Raw genomic sequence first — 19,040 nt, forward strand, 5'->3', positions numbered from 1 at the left:
GAAAATTTCATGAAAGTATTGAGCGATATGGAAAAATATATCACATTTTTACGATACACAATATGCATCATGACAGATTTCTGAGATTAGATTTAATAAGTTTGAACAGACAAAAGAGAACCTGTAGTGCCAATTATAAAAGTACTATAATAATAATAATAATAAACCTACTACAATGATTTTAATTTAATGTTTTACAAACTACATTGAAATAAATCCAGTTAAATCGTCCTAATTATGTTCACTTTGTAATGAAACATGCAATCAGTCAATGGGCCTCATTCACCAATATCTTGCTAAGTTTTTCTTTTTGGGCTTTAAGGAGAAATTACTTCCTAAAAACAGTTGGTGAATGAGGCCCATTGTTCTTTAAGTCCTAGAGATATCCACAACATGCTCAGAAAAGTGTATTGTGACATAATTTATCATAATAACAATAAAATGTCATAATATTGCCCACCCCAATTTGGTAAATCTCAAAATAACTGCTCTAACATTTCTTGTGACAGTTAAAACTGATTTACCAGTGGTTTAAAAATAGTCACTCATTAACTCCTCCAGTTCTGCTCAGAGTCAGTGGCCTCACCAACAGGAGAGATGCATCAGAGGACTGTTTCAGAAGCATCCAGCAAATGCAGAGGTGGAGAAAATGAATGCGCACAGTAACAAACTTTAGTCAGCAAGCCAGTCAACAAGTCCCTTGGAGAAAATATTTCTCCAACAGTGCAATTCCGTACCGTATTCCATAAAGTACACACCCGGTTTAAATCACACTGTGCTAAAATGAACACATTGCTGCTACCAGTGACAGTTTGCATGGTACCCTCTTGCATCATTCCCATGAAAGGTCTGAAAGAGAGATAGAGTGAGCAATATGGAGGAATAAAGCAAGGGTGAGCTAGAACAACATCAAGATAGATAGAATGAGTCGGAGGGAAAAAAGGGCCTGGGAGATTTCCTGGCGAAAGCGGGTAAATGGCTGAGACAGTGATGCGAAGAGATAAAGACTCTGCGAGTGTCAAAGAAAGGTTGACGTAATCTCAGAGGAGCATGTTTTAATGCTTTTTGTTTTTTATCAGCGTAATGGACGTGAGCAGATAAACGTCTGCTTAGACATATAAAAACAGCTTGATCCTCTTCACTTTCCTTTCAAATCTGCATTAGAGACATCTGCTGGGCGGAAAAACGATCTAAACACAGTCACATCGGGTCGCATGAACTCCCGTGCTCCCCCGGCCACGGCCCTGATGAATGTTTCATATTGTAACGCTCTCTCCAACCTAGTCACAATTATTACATAATCGCCTAATCGCAATTATTTGAGATGATCGCAGTTATTTGAGATGATTGGAGTTATTTAAGGTGACTGCAGGCATTTTCCACAGAAAAGTTCACAGTTATATAAAGCCACAACAACCACAATGTGAACTGGGTGTGTTGGTTTGAGGCAAATAAGTATAAATGTAAAGCAGTAAATGCATTTATTGAGACACGTCATGAGGCTTATGAAAACACAAAACACTTCTATCTTGGTGCTCTGACATGTTTAGAGGGTAGCGCCAAGTGGTGTTTGTTTATTTGTAGATAGGTAGTTAATTCTAAGGTTTTTAGCGTATATTCTAGCAGAGTGAGTGTGTTTTTTTTGCATATAGAATTATTCACTCTCATAAAGAACATGTAGCTTTGATCGACTCTAACATAATAAGAAAAAGTACCTAAAAAGGTTTTGTTAACATGAAACATAAGTTTACTTTGGACATATTTTGCCTTGCTTTGGTACAAAAAGTAGGTTTTACCTAAATTCTAATGTGAGAATTTTCTTCTCAAAACTTATTGAAAATCCTTTTCCTCAAAGTTTGTTTAAATACCTGAATAGTTTGAGAGCTGATGAGAGATGACATCACAACAATAGATATAATGTAGAGATATAACAATAGGGATAATATCCCAAGGTAGTATTGAAACAGATATTTACACGTGTGATGTTTTTTAATGAACACAAACCTGGAGTCTGTCTCACAAAGATTGTTCAACAGAAGCAGGGATCCTGACTAAATTAGAGTTTCACAAAATTTAACAAACAGAACTGCATATTAACTGTGTTAATCTCATGATGAATGGACCAAAAGAAATGGCAAAATGGAAAACGGACACCAGCGACAACAGTGATATATATATATATATATGTATATATATGTTAGTGTTAGTTAAAGACAGACTGAGTATCTACAAAGCATCAAAACAAAGTGTTACCAAACTTTTAGCAAAGCTTGATATCCCCAAACCTCTGACAGAAGATGTGCTGCTGGTTATGGTCCAGCTGTGATTTGAAGCTGAACGATTGCACCGAAGTGAACAGAGTGCCTGGCGCACAGATGGCTGGAGTGCAGTGATCATTCTAATCACACGGCTGCCAGTTACGGGCCACGTCCTCGCCTGCTCCACTCTGGATTATCTCGCATTTTATGCAGCGCGTTGGCTAACAGCAGAGGAACAATGAGGAGAGCCGCTCGGCGCTCTGATCCTGGATCAGCGGAGGACCAGGAGCTCCGATGCACTTGGATCCATGTCCTTCTAATCTGCCGCTCCGTGCTGAAGGCATGATATAATCCTAAATCATGGGATTAACTGCGGACCTCAGAGAGCACGCTGAGAGAGCCAGCACTGCCGCTTGCTGTCTTTGTGGGATGCTTGTCGTTCCCCTTTAGGGCTTTGGCATTCGTCATGGGTACAAATTTGGGAGCGGTCTCAGCTAATTTGTTCAAATGTGTCATACTTTCCCCACCAGGCCTTTAGGGTGGGCAGGATGTGGTGACAAAGCACAAAGTTATGGTGACAGTTTTGCTTGTGTAGGAAGCACCTTTTCCGACTGGGACTTTTCTTCTAAATAGCACTCAGTGCTTTCAGAGCTCAGAGAAAGTCTAGAACAGCTACTTCTCTAATTAAGCCTTTGTAGGAGTCAGTTTATTGCCTTTCGACCTTGTTAATGTCAATGGCGCATGCTGTCAGTAGCTGCCTGTGGTAGGTCATACATCTCAGACTCATTCCACAAGGATGCGAGTTAATTACTTTTCTCTTAGTCATCGGTGACAGTCGTATAAGATTCTCTTTGAACGACCTCCGCTTATACAATCCCTTTTACCGCAAGCCTCAAGAAACGTCCTCAAACAGATCTTGATCTTTGCTTTTTGTCATTGTAAATGAACTTTGACTGTTCACAAGTGTGGAAAGAAGCAGTTATGCTCCCAAAGAGGCATCACAAGAACAGGATGCCTGCCTTTGAATTTGCATGAAGGTCAAAAGTGGACTCGCACTTGGGGGGAGGTAAATAGCTCAACATATGTTGCCTAAATTTCCAGGCGGGGGATAGCATGCATTAGATTTGTCTGTGGGGATATGTAAGCAGTGCATTACTGCATCCAATGGTTGATGAAGGCTTCATATTTTCAGAATGAAAGAACAAATACTTATTGAAGTGCTGCAAAATGAATATTTGCCATTCAATTATTCATTTAAATAAATCGACTAATAATTGATTATTTGGCTTCAATGTGGCCTGTAAATATGAAGCGATGTAACAATAAAATGACAAGGTTCTGTTCATCAAAAGCCGCTCTGCTGGTTCAGCATGTTTTCTTTTCCAGTAGTGGAGGGTAATGTTGTGCTTCCAAGGAAAGCTAATAGGTGGAAGTGGGAGATTAATATTATTTTGCCCTGCCTATTAGTGTATGGTGACATAATCAGAAATCAGAGGATGTTTTTGAAAGCCGTCAAAAGTCACAACCACCAAGAAAAATTAGATGATATGAAGTAGGCATAAATCAATACCAATACTATTGGGTATCCATCCAATACCATGTTCATTTACTCATACTCGCAAAAAATACCCTAATACCAACATCCGATACCACCTGATACCATGTGACGTAAGCCAGTTGGAAAGCTAAAGACTTTGTCATTCATTGTAATAAAACATTCCCAGACTTTCGTTTTCAGTCATTATTGTCCTTTTTCTTTTGCTGTCTGCTCACAGACACTGTCTTAAGTGAACTGCTGTCCTCTTCAGGTTAAGTCGTTTAGTCACTCTAGGTTGGACGTAGGGCTGAAAGATGAATCATTTTTATATCGAAATCACAGTTTTCACACAGTTGTAAACGTAGTCTTTAGTTTTGGGTCAGGAAAGTTAACCATAGCAGATAAGTTAGACCAATCAGATCCAACCAAACCTCCGTGTGTTGTGACATCATAAACACAACTTACTGGCAGTCTCGCACACTACATTTAGGGGTCAAGCCTCTAGCCAAAACAAGGGTGGATATTCTGGTCTTCTTGGCCAAAAAAACAGACCTGAACCTTAATTTATAGAAAATAATCGCAAATTAAATCGCAGTCACAACATTACTAGATATTTTCCCCAAATTCATCAGCCCAAGTTGCACATCACGTTGAACATGAAACTGACAAATAAACAGCAGAAATATTTGCATTTTTTTAATCGTCGACGTTGTTGATAGCGACAAATAATTGTTTCAGCCCTAGATTTGCCTTTTTACAAAGGTTTTGGTGCCATTTTAATCATTATTCATCTCTATCTCTTTCGCAAACCTCCCCAGTGTTTCTGAACAGACTACATAGGAAAAGTATATTAAAATGTATTTAACTAGAAATCGCTTTAGCGGTATACATCAATAGTGGGCTGGGTTGACTAAGAATCCCCATGTGTAAATATTGACATTCAATTATCCTAGCATGTCTCTTTTCCCTGTCTCAGGACCATTGCTTTCAGATGAGATGTAATTTGCTTGCTGTATACTGTAGCTGAGGCTGGGCTGGTGAACACAGGCTAATGAACACAACAGTAAATTGAGTCTGCGATGTACATGAATTGTAAATGGCCCTGAGAGGAAAAGAGGAAGGTCTGCTATTTAGCAATGGAATTGATTTAGAAATGAACTCATCCTTGGGAACATAAAACAACCTCAGTGCGGTACGCATGGTTGTGCCAGAGCAAATCTTGATGGAGCTGTACATACGAGAGGCTTTATTGAGAGGAAGAGGGGACAAGGTGATCCCAATGCCAGGCGCTCTTCATGCTTGACCTTCCCTCTCTATGGAGTCATGGACTGCCTATGTGTGTACTGGTGCGTGTTTGTGTGCACATCCCTGATGGATGTTGTCCTTGGTTAGACATGTTTGTTTTGTGTGCAGAGTCATTATTGAAGACTTGGCACAACACAGGCCATTTTGGAACAAACAATGGCATTAAAAGGGAACGGTTGAGATCACAGACAGCCTTCCGAAAATATAAAGGGCAGGCTCTAGCCTTGCTTTAGCCATGCATATTTCAAATGTTGACCCACTGTTCCCCCATCTAACAATACAGTCAAGACACCCACTGAGTTTTAACCCTGATTACCAAAGTACGGACATGTATTTCTCATCGTTTCCATAGCAATAACCTTCTATGCAGTGTTTCTTGACCCAGAAACCTATTTCTCACTAATGTGTCTCACAGTTTTGTCTTTTTTCTTCTCTTTGGACAGTGCTTGACCTCTCTCATATGTTACACACAATATTAATGGTATAGATCAAGATACATGAAGGTGAAGGGAGTAAGTAGTCCAACAGTCAGTGAATAAATGAATAAAATGGATAGTTTTGTTCGTAATGGAAAGAGTGGCAAAAGCAATGGCATGTTGAGATCAATTTTGTGATTTCTTTCTTTTTTCCTTAAACATTTAACTAACCAAGGAAAAAAAAGTACATCCCTGTACTGAAGGTGGTTGGGTGCTGAGTATATTCTCCCTGTAGCACCAGTGTAAACTCCCTTGGACAAACCTTGAAAGAGAGCGAGAAGGGCTGCTCAAGGCTTCCCCTTAAATGTAATGTTTTAGATGAAGTGGTTACGTGTGTGTTGATTTTAGAGTAATCAAGAATTGGAAATCATAATGCATTTTCCTTCCATTCTGTGACGTATTTCAGGGTAAAACATGGTATCGTGGAATGTCTCTCAGCTATCTGAGCATTTTCCCTCAATGAAAGGTGGGAATTGGAGGTGGGATATTATTGGGGGGATATGACATAGGGATGCATCGATAATGATACTGTTAGGTATCCATCCAACACTATGCTCATTTACTCATTGTCAGGTTCAGACAGAATTCAGACGCTTGCAGACCAAACTGTAAAATAGGTTTATTAACAAAAGGAGCTTCCAAAATCAAGGTCAACCAGTACAAAGTTAAAAAGCCAAGTCCAGAAAACAGTAACCATGAGCGAAGTCCAAAAAGCATTGTCCAAACCAGAAATATCAAAAGTGCTAAGAGTGCTAGGCAAAAGACAAAGTTGAAAACAAACAAAGCAATGGTCATACACGGAAAAACGGACTAACTGACCGGAAGGCTCGGTAAGGCTCTGTAAAACAAAGGCAATACTTTGCGACATGCAAACAAACTGAAGGGGTTTATATAGGGAGCTTAACAGGGACTGGAGGGATGTGTGGCACTCATACTCGCAAAAAATACCCCAACACCAACATCCGTTACCACCTGATACCATGTGGCGTAAGCCTAGTGTATGCTACCATGCTTATCAACGACTCAAGCCGACAGTGAGAGACGGTCTGCTCGCGCAGTGAAGTGTTGCTGACTCCGTGGCAATGGGAAGCGAAGTTATTGGTTGTTTTAAACTTTCCACTTTGGTGAATTCCTGCCAGGAATACTCTATAATTTTAGCCTGTTTAGCCACACACAATCACAGCCACTTCCCCAAAAGAGTGGAGACATGTAGGCTAGCAAAACAGAGGCAAAAAGTTGGCATTTGAAGAATCGAAGTGTGTATATGCCGACTTTACTCTGCTTGACTGACTAGAATTGCAAGGTATAAATGTTAATACGTCTATTTTTTAAATTCTCTTTAGAAAATAGGCTGTAGAGAGACGGTATTGTCCTCACTGTCTGGTTAGCAAAGCTGCTACAGCACAGTTTCTCAACATTTTTGCACTCGTGCACAGGGCAGAGAAGTCTCTGGGGGTTGCATTTCATGTGCAACGTGAGCACCCACATCACAGCATGTCAATCAAACTGAAGGTTTTGCGTATAGTCTGAGCAAATATATTGTAAACTTTATCCATGCATCTACTAATACTACGTTTGAAAAAATGATACAGATGCATCCCTAATGCAAATAGTTGTGCTTAACATGATCATCGACACAAAATAACAAGTTAAAAAGGTAAATTTTGATTTCAGATTGATTTTAAAGCTCATACTCACTTAAGTCACCCAGATGTTCACACACAAAAGCCTGCTTCTACCACATCCTTTCCTCTTATTTGCTGATCTACAGAGTAAGACAGAGTTTGACAAAAAAGCCAATACTGGTTTTGTTTGGCTCCAAGCACACTTGATGCTCGATTCAGGCAGCAGGCACTGAAATCATCCCTCCACGGCTATTCAGCTTGTCAGGTCTCTTTTAAGCTGAAATACATCTTAAAGTTTTGACTGGAAAACAGCTATAAGTAATCCACCATGTCCCGGCTGTCCAGTTAGATTTGAGTAACAACCGTTACACTGTCCAATCCTTTAGGTGTTTGGAGACACTGGGAGCGTGTCGTCATATTATGTAACGTTTGGAGAATTTCTGTGTTTGAGGCTCAGCAGAGAGAACGGCATGTTAAGACTTGAGTAAAGCTCAGCTTACACATGCAATAAATCTAAAGCTTCATGTTTTTTGTGTTTTTCTCCACATTACTTAAGCTGTAATGTGTAGTATTGTGCAAAAGTCAGAAACCATGATTACACATAAGATAATCCACTTGCATAAGAATGGAGAACGTCAAAGGGAAAAAAATGGGTTTTCAAAACTGGCATTGAGAAACATGATTAAAAGCTACAGAGAAAATGGGACTCCTAACAACCACCTGGACTGACTGGTAGACACCGAAACTGTCCCCCTCAGATAAACAGCACTTAAAGCTTTCATCTTTGAGAGAGGAGAAAATCAAGCTCCACTCTTGATTCAGATCTGAAAACATCCACTGGTGTTTCTGTCCATCCTTCCACTGTGAGACACTCAGCACTATGGCTCTGAAAGGATGTGTAGCTCTTTAAGCCCTGACTGAGAAAAGGAAACAGACACATCAAACAAAGAAGCTGCTGGTGTTCTCAGAGCGATGGACTGACCACTCCAGGGTCCAGACCTCAACATCACTGAATTGTTTGGATGGTGAGAAGCAGACAATGCTAAACCAACTTCTAAGACGGAACTTTGGAGATCCTTTGAAGAACTGAAAGTGAGTCTCCTGTAAAAGAATGGCAGCTGTAATGAGGGCAAAGAGTGGACACACTAAATACTGAACAACATTATATTAGATTTAGTAGCCTCTGTGAAATTTTCTGTAAATACATATTTTGATTTTAATCAGATTTTTTCCCTGACACTGAAAACTGAATAGCTTGTACTTAATGGTAATTTTGACTGGAAATTAAATAAATACAATGTGGACTTTTGCAGAGTCCTGTATAGCTGATCTAATGCTAGCCACTTGTTTACAGCTTTCTCCTGTATGTTAAACAATTGTAACACCAAATGCCATAAAAAGCCACTTTGCATAAAATTATGACCAAATGCAGTCATTCTGCTGGTAAATTCTGATGTTACATTAGTGCTTGAGTTATCACTTGAGAGCCACCAGCGTTGTTATAATCAGTATTCTGCCTTTGCAACAATGTGCCCAAGCAATGCAAAAAGCACTTTTAAGTTATTGCACTATATTACAAGGTTCTTTATTGGAGCCCATTAAGATAAACTGGGGAACAGCAGTATTAGGTGTGGTAGCAAGATGTGGTTCTGAATAAATTTCCTCGGAATTAAACACAGAAGCATTCTCAGAGTTTTACACTGAATTTCAACATGTGATTAAATATGCAATTAATTGTGCACTTATTTAATTGCAAGTGGCTGAACCAGATGACTTCACATGCTGTAATTCAGTGTAGAATAGTCTGGACTTACATGCAGCGCTAGTATGAATTACTCAAATAAATGTCTTATATGCTAATATCATACACGTTACATCATCTAAGCCATTAATCCTCCTGAGTTGCAAGGGGTGCTGGAGTCTATGCCAGTGCTCATTGGGCGGGAGGCAGGAAACACCCTGGACAGCTCACCAGTCCATCACAGGGTGCTAATATAATACATCTGTCTTAAAGAAAAAAGCAGTGAAGAATTTTATTTTATTACTTTGTGATGCTTTACATCTCTTAGTCAGTCGTTAATTAAACAGTTAATATATGCTTTTTTAAGCACTAATGATAATTAACTGGACGGATAGAAAATTGTTTAAGGTCAGGCGACATAATTATGACAGCTTTTAAACGTTGTTCTCATATCTGTGACTGCCAAATAAAATTCTGAGTGAGCTTTTGGACCACATGACGTAATAGTCTCTAAAGGGGGCGGCACGGTGGTGCAGTGGGTAGCGCTGTCGCCTCACAGCAAGAATGGCCTGGGTTTGATTCCCGGCTGGGCGACCAGGGTCATTTCTGTGTGGAGTTTGCCGGTTTCCTCCGGGTACTCCGGTGTCCAAAAACATGCAGTCAGGCCAATTGGACATGCTGAAGTGTGTGTGTGTGCGTGTGTGTGCGTGTGTGTGTGTCTGACTGACTGTCTGCCCTGCGATAGACTGGCGACCTGTCCAGGGTGTATCCTGCCTTCCGCCCAATGACAGCTGGAATAGGCTCCAGCACCCCACCGTGACCCAGAAGGATAAGCGGTTTAGATGATGTATGTATGTATTCTCTAAAGGGGAACTAATTTTCACTTGGAAAACCAATAAAACATTTAATTTGAAACTTTTGCTAACGACTGTCTAAATACATTATAAAATTCAGTCGCAACTACATAATTGGGGTTCAGTTGGTGATAAATGTTATATATTCACCACTTAATTATGATTTTAAAACATTAATAGTTGTTTCTGCATCTTGAAATAGCAATACAACAGAAACTACCCAATCACTTAAAACACAGACAATTGCTATTCATAGTGATTTGTGAATTTGTTATGCAAAATATTTAGTAATTACTTAATATGTCATGAGTTCATAGCTAATCAAATACCTAAATAATTATTAACAAATTTTTGCTTCTGTAATTTAAAAATGTGGATTAATTATGTATAAGTAAGAGGTTTATAGTAATGCATATCGTCGCTGTCCAAAGGAAGCCATGTATCTCCATTTTTGCTGATTTTTATTTTTCTACATCATTTCAGCACACCAGCTGTCCTTTACACTGTGTATTGTGTCAAAATTTCATGTGAAATAGACAAATAGAAATGCTCTAAAATCACATGGAAATAAATCTCTTTACATTGACTTACACTGAAAGGTAAGAATGCTTTTGCCCTCTCCTGTAAAGTTACTATTTCAGAGATATTTGTTTTTCTTTGGACAGTGATGACATGTAGCATATATGAGTAAGTGGTTTATAGTAATGCATATGGAGCAGTTAAATAATTGTTAGCAGTCTTTGACAAACAATTAGATAATGATCAAGTTTCTGTTTGTTATGACCTCTTATTATATTATATACACTGTTAGAAATAAAGGTTCTGTGCAGGTACATTTTTCATGCATCAAGGTACAAACAATGTAAATGTTCCCTCAAAGGTACAACAGTGGTTTTAAGATCCAGTTGTGAACCTTAAATAAATGTTTCCATGCAAAAAGTACATATTTTTACCTTTTCATAACCTAAAGTTTTAAAACAGAACAAAATAAAAAGGTACAGTTATGTTCCCTGACTAAAGGTACTGAGAAGTTACCACCCCAGTGGCAAGAGTCACTGACAGTGACAGTTTTGTACCTTTTTTCTGAGAGTGTACTTATTAAATGTTACTACTAGTATCTGTATAGCTACTTCTTTGTTGTAGCACTAAGAGCAATCTCTTCGCACCACTGTTAAGGTTTCCCTTATCTACCATTATAGCCCTTTGTATCATCTGCCTTTTTTCTGAAGAGCTCTTTAGATCCTAGGACCTGCCTGGACCTTTTGCTAAATGTTAATTGGTGTGACAGCTCCCTGTGTCAATAAATCAATAAGTAAAGTAACCAGTAGATGAAATTATGCAGCAGACAAGAGCTGGTACATGACCTCTTACTGACTGTAGCACTCAACTTAGAATATGCTATCGACATTCTTGACCTGTCTACCTATAGATATTGAGCCATCACGAAGTCAGGGTATTATCTTCAAGTCAGTAGAAAAATTAAACAAACAAACAAATAAAATATTTAAGAGCCCATGGAAAGAAACATACAGAGGCTGGCAAACATGCCGCGGACCAGGTGCGAACAGACAGAGAATATCAGAACAGGTGGTGTGGACAAGCTGAGGAATGCTCTTTGATGCCAGTCCTCCCTGAATATCAATGATTCTCGATTGAGAAGTCTGCTCCCACACCACAGACGGCTGAAAGATATGGTTGAGATGTGGTTGACCCTGAGATTTCTAATGTTTTCCTCAGTGTTTGATGTGATAAACAGTAATTAACCTTTATAGTCATGACGTTGTCAGAGTTAACATGTTAATAACACGCTATAACATCTTAGGCTATGTTCCTATTACCGGGTTGAAGTGGCACAAATCTGATTTTTTGCCCTAACGTGACTCAGATCTGATGTTTTTTTAGGACTATGTGGACACGCAAATCTGATATTTTCAAATCCGACCTGAGCCACTGTCATATGTGGTCCTAGATCAGATACGTATCCGTTTCGTGGCCATGCGACCTTAATGAGAACGCTCAGATTGGGATTCATGTGCTTTTTTTTCCACTTCGCGTGTGCCATCATTCAGTGTTACTGTGGCAGCAGCGCCGAACAGACGTTAAAGCCTGCAAACGGTGGAAAAGCAACACATCCCACCTTTTCACCTTCATCTCGCTCCAATAATGCAGCTGAGAGCTGTTCAGAGTTAATTATCTTCACAGTGAAGGCTCGTTCTGCTCGTTAGCTTGTTTGCTGATGATGCACGTGGCGCACGTAATTCATTCACGTGACGTTACTGAGTAGGATGTGCGTATGCGGGTCACTTCAGGACGCCGGTTCGTCCACATTAATGACAGATTTGAATCACTTACCTAAACGAGTGTGAACCATCATGTCAGAGAGATCGAATTTGAGCAAAAAATCGGATTTGAGTGATGAGGCTTGAAATGTGAACACAGCCATAAACTACTAATTTTTTATCGCAGTTAATACATTTTGAAGCAACCAACCACACTGAAGCCAAGCGTCAGCGTGCTGTATGTTGCTATGATAAAAGCCATGATTGTAGCCCTCTTGTTCAAATACAGCTTTTAAATGGCTTTGTAAGTAGTAGAAAAATATTATGTTTATTCTTCTACTTTGTGAAAAGAATGTGAAAAAAATCCTTTATGTTTTGCCATAATTTTGTAACTGCTTCACATCAAAGCAAATTGAAATGAGTGAAGACTCACACCTGTTAACACAGATTGTAAATTGAATGTAAATGTAATTTGCTACTAAACTGTGTTATTCCTTATGTAATTTACAATCATGCATTTGGCAGATGGTCTTACCCAGAGCAACTTACAATTTTAATCATGTTACAGAAGGAGGCACATGTAGTGTTAGGAGCCTTGCCCAGAACTCTTATTGGTTTAGTGTGGTGTGCTTGCCAGGGAGTCTACCAGTCTACCACATAAAGGGCAGTGATATTACAACATTTTGGTTTTCAATGTCAATGTGAAAGCAAAGCCAAGTCCTGGACATTTTAGGCAATTTAAAAATCCTGGCCAGATGTGTTTTTTATGCATGTTAATATTCATTGTTTTCCATGCGAAGGTTTCAAGATTATACATGCTGTTAATCTAATATAGGTAGATTTCAAGCAATAAAATGCATGATAACAGGACTGGTTTCTGTTGTTATATTTAATCAATATTCCTAAAAGTGATAACCACAAACATAAAAAACAGAAGAATCAGCCTACTTGTATGGTTGATTAGCAAAGCTGGTTGAAATGGCAAGCAGAGAGAGCAAACTCGTTCCAAGATGGAACAAGCAAAATCATCCTTGCACTCTGTTTGGGACAGCTTTGGTTTCCTAGTTAAATACAGTAACGATGAGCAAAGGAACAGAAAATATGAACAGGTGAACACAAAGCCAACTTCAGGCTTGTGGAGAAAACATAAGCTGCAGCCACTTCAAACAGATTCAGACTGCCGCTAAGTGCCAATTCTGGAGGGGCGAAAAAAGAGCTTGTGTAAAATGGATGTTGATAGCTTCCGATTTGCACCACTTCTCAGTTGTAGAGAGTCTATTTGGACAGGATTAGTTTTACATGAGGAGGTGGTGTAATGTAATTATTGCCCTTGTTTCTCAGCAATGTTAGTTCTGTCCGAATGCACCACCATTTTTACCGGCTGTGCGCCCCCGCATCAGTAAATAATTTTGCGGCTTTTACCTTTTGTAAAACAAGCCATAAAAATAACCCCAGGTTATTTTAATCCCATGTTAATTGACGTGTCGGTAAAAAACGCTATCATATCCTGTGGAAATGGAGACTGACGAAGCTGAAGTCAGATTCTTAAGATGGTGTGTAAATCAAGTAGCCACACACATCTATGTCATTTAGACTAAGATGTCTTATCCCATTTGAATCGCTCATAAACATTACAGGTGTCCTGTGGTAAACTGACATTAACCCACCTTCTTACTGATAACTAAACCCATCCGAATAGCGCTTTAGAGTCCTCAGTTTACTGGGAGTGATTGATCCATGTTAGAAAATTCCCTCTCTCACTCATTTCAGCCAGAAGGTCAGAACCACACTTTATGAAGGACCACAAGATCGGATTGCAAATGAACTTCTAAAGCTTGTTTGTTTTCAAACACATGCGCAACACATGTAACGCAGACCTTGAACTGTTGTTCTTCTGAGAAATTGGTGGGAATTGCAAAAACAAAAAATTTTGGGACTGACCAAAAAATAAATGAATGTAAAAGTTTCTAATTCTGTATTGAAAAATGTGTTGAACATTGCAATGTTTGTGGTATCATAAAATGTGAGCATAATACCAATGTAATTTTTGCTGCTGTCACAACGAAACCTTGTATCTCCAAAATGAGAACTTTAAAGGAGAGGCAAAAACATGCTTTACTTTTAATGTAAGTCAATGGAAACAGAATTTTTTCCAAGTCATTTTGGGCATTTGGTCATTTCTTTTGCTCCATACATCATGAAATTTACACATAGTGTGAAGAGCAACTGGTATTTTCAAATTATGTCAAAAAATTAAAAAAACGACAAACTTGAAAATGTTTGTTTGTTCCGACAGCAGCGTCATACAAAATACACAAGCCAAAGTGTTAAACAGTAGAATTGATGTTACAGAACTGTTTTGGCAAAAGGCATCATGTCCAATAGCCCCCCACAAGTTGACTTGACTGCTTGCACAGATGAGAAGCAGAGACCTCAATATCAGTGTAGGGAGCAAAGACATGCTCTAATGAGGCCAATGGAGAAAGGCAGCTGAGTAGAGAAGGAGATAATGAGAAGAGTGAGGGAGAGCGAGTGAAAGCCACAATAAGGAGTGATGAGTGAACTGTGAGAGTCTGACAAGATGACTGACAAGACAGCCTGGCCTTGCCAGCTCAACAGGCACGGCCTGGTGCACTCGCGCTGGAATCCAGGCCGCGCAATCAGCTCTCCCTGTTTGCTCTCGCTCTGCATTCCAAGCCTCTCTCTGTTTTCCTCCCTAAAAACCTGCTATCAGATTGCCGTTCTGTCGATCAGACAAAAAGGCCTTCACGTTAACGAGAGGTGACGAGCGAGCGAGGATCGAAGCTGTCTTTGGTCCGCACAAGATGCCGGCAGTGCTCCTTTGTTTGAACTCCAAATAACTTTGTCCCTAACAATGAGAGAGATGAAAGAAGAGCTCCTCTCCCTCCGGACCAGAACGGATGACTTCAAACAGTTTGCAGGGAGTTTGTTGTCGGTCATCTGGAGGGTTCTCATGTTGTTTCATCAGTCCTCAAAGCCTCGCGCCTCCTCCTGAGACGGCAGTCACATAATGTAGTTCATTGAGATGAATTGGAGCCCGTTTTCAAAACAAAAGCATTCGTCTACGAGCCAATATATCATCCTGAAGTGGAGGCATTTACAAGAGTTTGTTTTATGTTTTGCTCCCTCTTGACACACCACTGCTGACATACTGTTGTTTGGAGCACTTTCAGAAATCCTAATCTGGACATATGGCCATGTGTTGATGCTAAGATGTCGGGAGATCAAACAGAATGTATGGTGCGATTGAGGCAGTGGACTTGCAGTGCCCTGAAGGGCTTCTCGTGTTTGCTTGGTAATGAACTGCTCTGCTCTTTCTCTAACGTTCATTCCTTCTCGCACCCAGATAGCTGCGATGGATCGCTAACGTCTGGACTGCCTGCAGCCTCCTTCCAGAGCTCCTCGCATTTTTCAGAGAGTCGGGCCGCATACTTTGCCAAGCTCAACAGAAGAGATGGTTAGTATGCTGGGTTTACTGTTTCAGCCCATGTTACATTATCATACCACACTGTCATTCCATGTTTCGGTTCTGTTGTAACCCTGAAAGAGTGTAGTTCCTGATATGAATGCTGGGGGTAAAAGACTAGTTCACTGTTGAACTTAACCTTTGATTTCACAGAACTGTTTGCCTTAAAAACAGTAGAGTTCACGGAATTTTCACCAGTACATTTCTTTGAAAAAACAACTGGAGAATAACTGCATGACTTCGTGTCTAGCAGGAGCAGCAAACAACAAAAGTGTGAATCATTATAAGTGCTAAAGATATAAATGTGATGCAGCACTGAGACGAAAAGCAAACAAGCAAGCATTAGGTGTTGATTAACTGTGCACTTTCTTTAAAAGATCATAAAAGCATAATGAAATGCTGAAGAATTTTATAAGGAAGTAAACTAACAGCTGTTAGTCCAAGCCGCTAGCTTACTGGCTACCAGGCTGAGTCTCGTTAGCTTTCTAACTGCTTCTAACTTGAAAAGTAACATATATTTTTAAAATACTTGGTCAGTCAGCAGTATTACTGCATCATTTTTTAATGCTACAGCCACAGCTGTAAGCTAATTTTATTAAAGAGTAACTCCACCCTAAGACCTTTTTTTCATTAACAGCTGAAACGTACTGATCTGTAATAATAAAATATGCCAGCCTTGCTTAAAATGTGAACACATCTTTCCAAACTGTAAAAATATCATTTTTATCGTGGTCAGTTCCGCCTCTGCAGCGCCCCTCTGGTTCAACTCAGCTATAAACGCAGATGATGTGCCTTTGTACCAAAGTACAAATATATAATTTTTAATGATACAATCTAGACTGAAATACTATAAGCTACACACCAGAATGTTGTTTTGTTCAATATTTCCAGTTTTTTGGGAACAGCAAGAAGTCATTAAATTATATATACTGTAAAAATCCTTTTACCTGCTACAACATTTGATTACTTTTTTAAAAACATGGCTTTCCAGATGTTAATTTCAGTGTAACTTCATTTTCAGTTTTGTACAGCTTTCTCAGTCATCGTAGACTTATCTACAGCTCTGGACTCATTTCTTTATTTCTTACAGCTTCCTACAAAGTAGAAGTTGAAAAGTTACAGAGTAAAGGCATCATAACAAAATGTACCTGCGACCAAATTGGTTTCATATTATTGAAAACAGTGAATGGTGAATTCAGTATTTCAGTAATGTAGATATATTTCGTAGTGTATTTCAGTAGGCTTTTGATGTTGATCTTAAATTGTTGTACTCTTTAGTACACCCAACATTCAAAATGCAACATCATCTCATTAAAAAGAACACTGTGGTCATGGAAGCTAAAGGTGTATGGGCCAGACGTTCATAAGGAACAGGGACTGCAGCATATCCACATTTCTGAATTGCAGTATACTGTAGGGCTCTCATGATCACAAACTTTTGGCTGATGATTACTGTCATCTAAATAATTACATTTAAGCTTAAAGTGGCCAGATTGGGTAATTAGCCACCTAAATGGCTAGCTGTTTTTACTTCGTAGCCATTAGTTGTACTGTTAATACGCAAAAATATATAAATATATAAGCAAAAAAAATCTCATTCTCATTCCACCAGCGTAAGGTAATATGATGGCACAGCGGGGAGTGCTGTCACCTCACAGCAAGAAGGGTGGAGTTTGCATGTTCTCCTTGTGTCTGTGTGGGTTTCCTCCGGGTGTTCCAGTTTCCTCCCAAAGACATGCAGTCATTCCAATTGGAGATACTAAATTGCCCCTAGGTGTAAATGAGTGTGTGTGTGTGTGTGTGACGTTGTGTCTGCCGTGTGATGGACTGGCAACCTGTACAGGGTGTTTCCTGCCTTCCTGCCCACCCCCCCACGACCTGAACGGATCAGAGGTTTAGATGATGAATGAATGAATGAATGAATTAATGAATTAATGAATTCTCCCAGTATAGATGCTAAAATGTTAGAATTAGCTACATAACTAACAAATTAACAAAGATTACTCAGCGCTACCCTCTAAACATGTTAGAGCACAAAGTTAGACCTTTCCTTGTTTTTGTCCCATGACATCTCAATATATTTGTTTAATGCTTTATTTTATTTACATTTTGTTTGTTGAAGCATAATATGACTGAGATCTAACATTTGTGGAAAAATGATTGCAGTCATCTCAAATAATTGCGATCATCTCAAATACTTGCAATTAGGCGATTATGTAATAATTGCGACAAGTGTGCTCTCTGTCATATGCATATGCTCGTGTAACAATACAACACTTGTCAGCTGTTACACATCATCCAACAACTCAAAAGAACAACTGTCCTGTCCTGGTGGCTTTACACTTGGCATAAAAACACTAAAGTAGCTGTTTGGCTCTGCAAACTGCATTTATCATGCTGAACATATAAAGAAGGCAGAATTTTTTGCAGGATTGTGTTGTATTATAAATCAATACTGCAATGTTTAAATAACATAATGGCACGGTCATGCCTCACATCATGCAAGCAGTCAAAAATTGCTAGTTGTCCTCATTTATGAATGGCCAATCATGTTACCACCATGCTGTTTGTTCTTACCACTGTGTTTTTATGAATCTGGCCCAATGAGTTTAAAGCTGGGGTTACACGACACAACTTTTACCCCGATTTTAGTCCCAATTCTCAGTCTGGCCGAGTCTGTGCTATTCGGCTCTACACTACAGATTTTGGGTCAATTGGAGTGGACAGTTGGAGAGAAAAGCAGTGGTAGTCTTTGAGGGGCGCAGACTCAAATTTTTGGCCTCCCAATTGAGTTTCAGACCAGTCAGAGTTTCTCAAACAGGTTTGATTTTTTCCCATCTCTGAGTGTAATCTAGTGTAAACTGGTTAATGACTCAATCTGAACAGTCTCCTGCAACAGCCAATGAAAACTGAGAGCACAAAAGAAGAAAATACACAAATAAACAAAGAAAAATGGCAAAAAGTCTTTTACATATGGAGCGAAGCTTTTTAATGAGCTGAGTTTAAGGCACAAGCAGAATCGAGTTTATGTACATTTAAAACTCTTAAATATATGACACAGATTGCATTTTTAAATCCATGAGCCTCAATTAAACGTGTTTATCTGCTGCTTCTTTACTGTTTTAGCACAAATGGCAGAGAAAACAGCAGCAGCAGCTCCACGTTTGTTTATTTGGACCTCCTACTAAAGGGAGAAAACACAAGTTCATGCGAGTTCAGTGAGTTCTGTTCGGTTCAGCAACAGCTGAAAAGTTAAGTAGTGTGTGATTCCTAATCATTTAGTGTGTGATCCCAATATTCAAGTCTACAAAAGCCAGTCGGATAGTGTGAGATGCCAAGTTTTTGCATAATCTGTTAAGACTTTAAAAGTCATGTAGTGTACCCAAGGCTTAGGTCAACAATTCCCACACTGCAGCAGACTAAATCCAATTAAACAGCCTAATTACTCTCTCTTCATAATGAAGCATGCAGTTGGTCA

At 39.3% G+C, this 19,040-nt stretch overlaps 1 protein-coding gene across 1 annotated transcript in view; it reads left to right on the forward strand.

Moving 5' to 3' along the window:
- Positions 1-19,040, forward strand: part of cntnap5a (contactin associated protein family member 5a) — a 140,390-nt gene that overhangs the window by 16,526 nt on the left and 104,824 nt on the right. Inside the window, exon 2 of the mRNA XM_036561924.1 lies at positions 15,443-15,553. Within this exon, the coding sequence (XP_036417817.1) occupies positions 15,443-15,553 (111 nt within the window). The remainder of the gene's footprint in view (positions 1-15,442; positions 15,554-19,040) is intronic.

This window comes from Colossoma macropomum, unplaced genomic scaffold (genome assembly GCF_904425465.1).
Source record: "Colossoma macropomum unplaced genomic scaffold, Colossoma_macropomum, whole genome shotgun sequence".
NCBI lineage: Eukaryota > Metazoa > Chordata > Actinopteri > Characiformes > Serrasalmidae > Colossoma > Colossoma macropomum.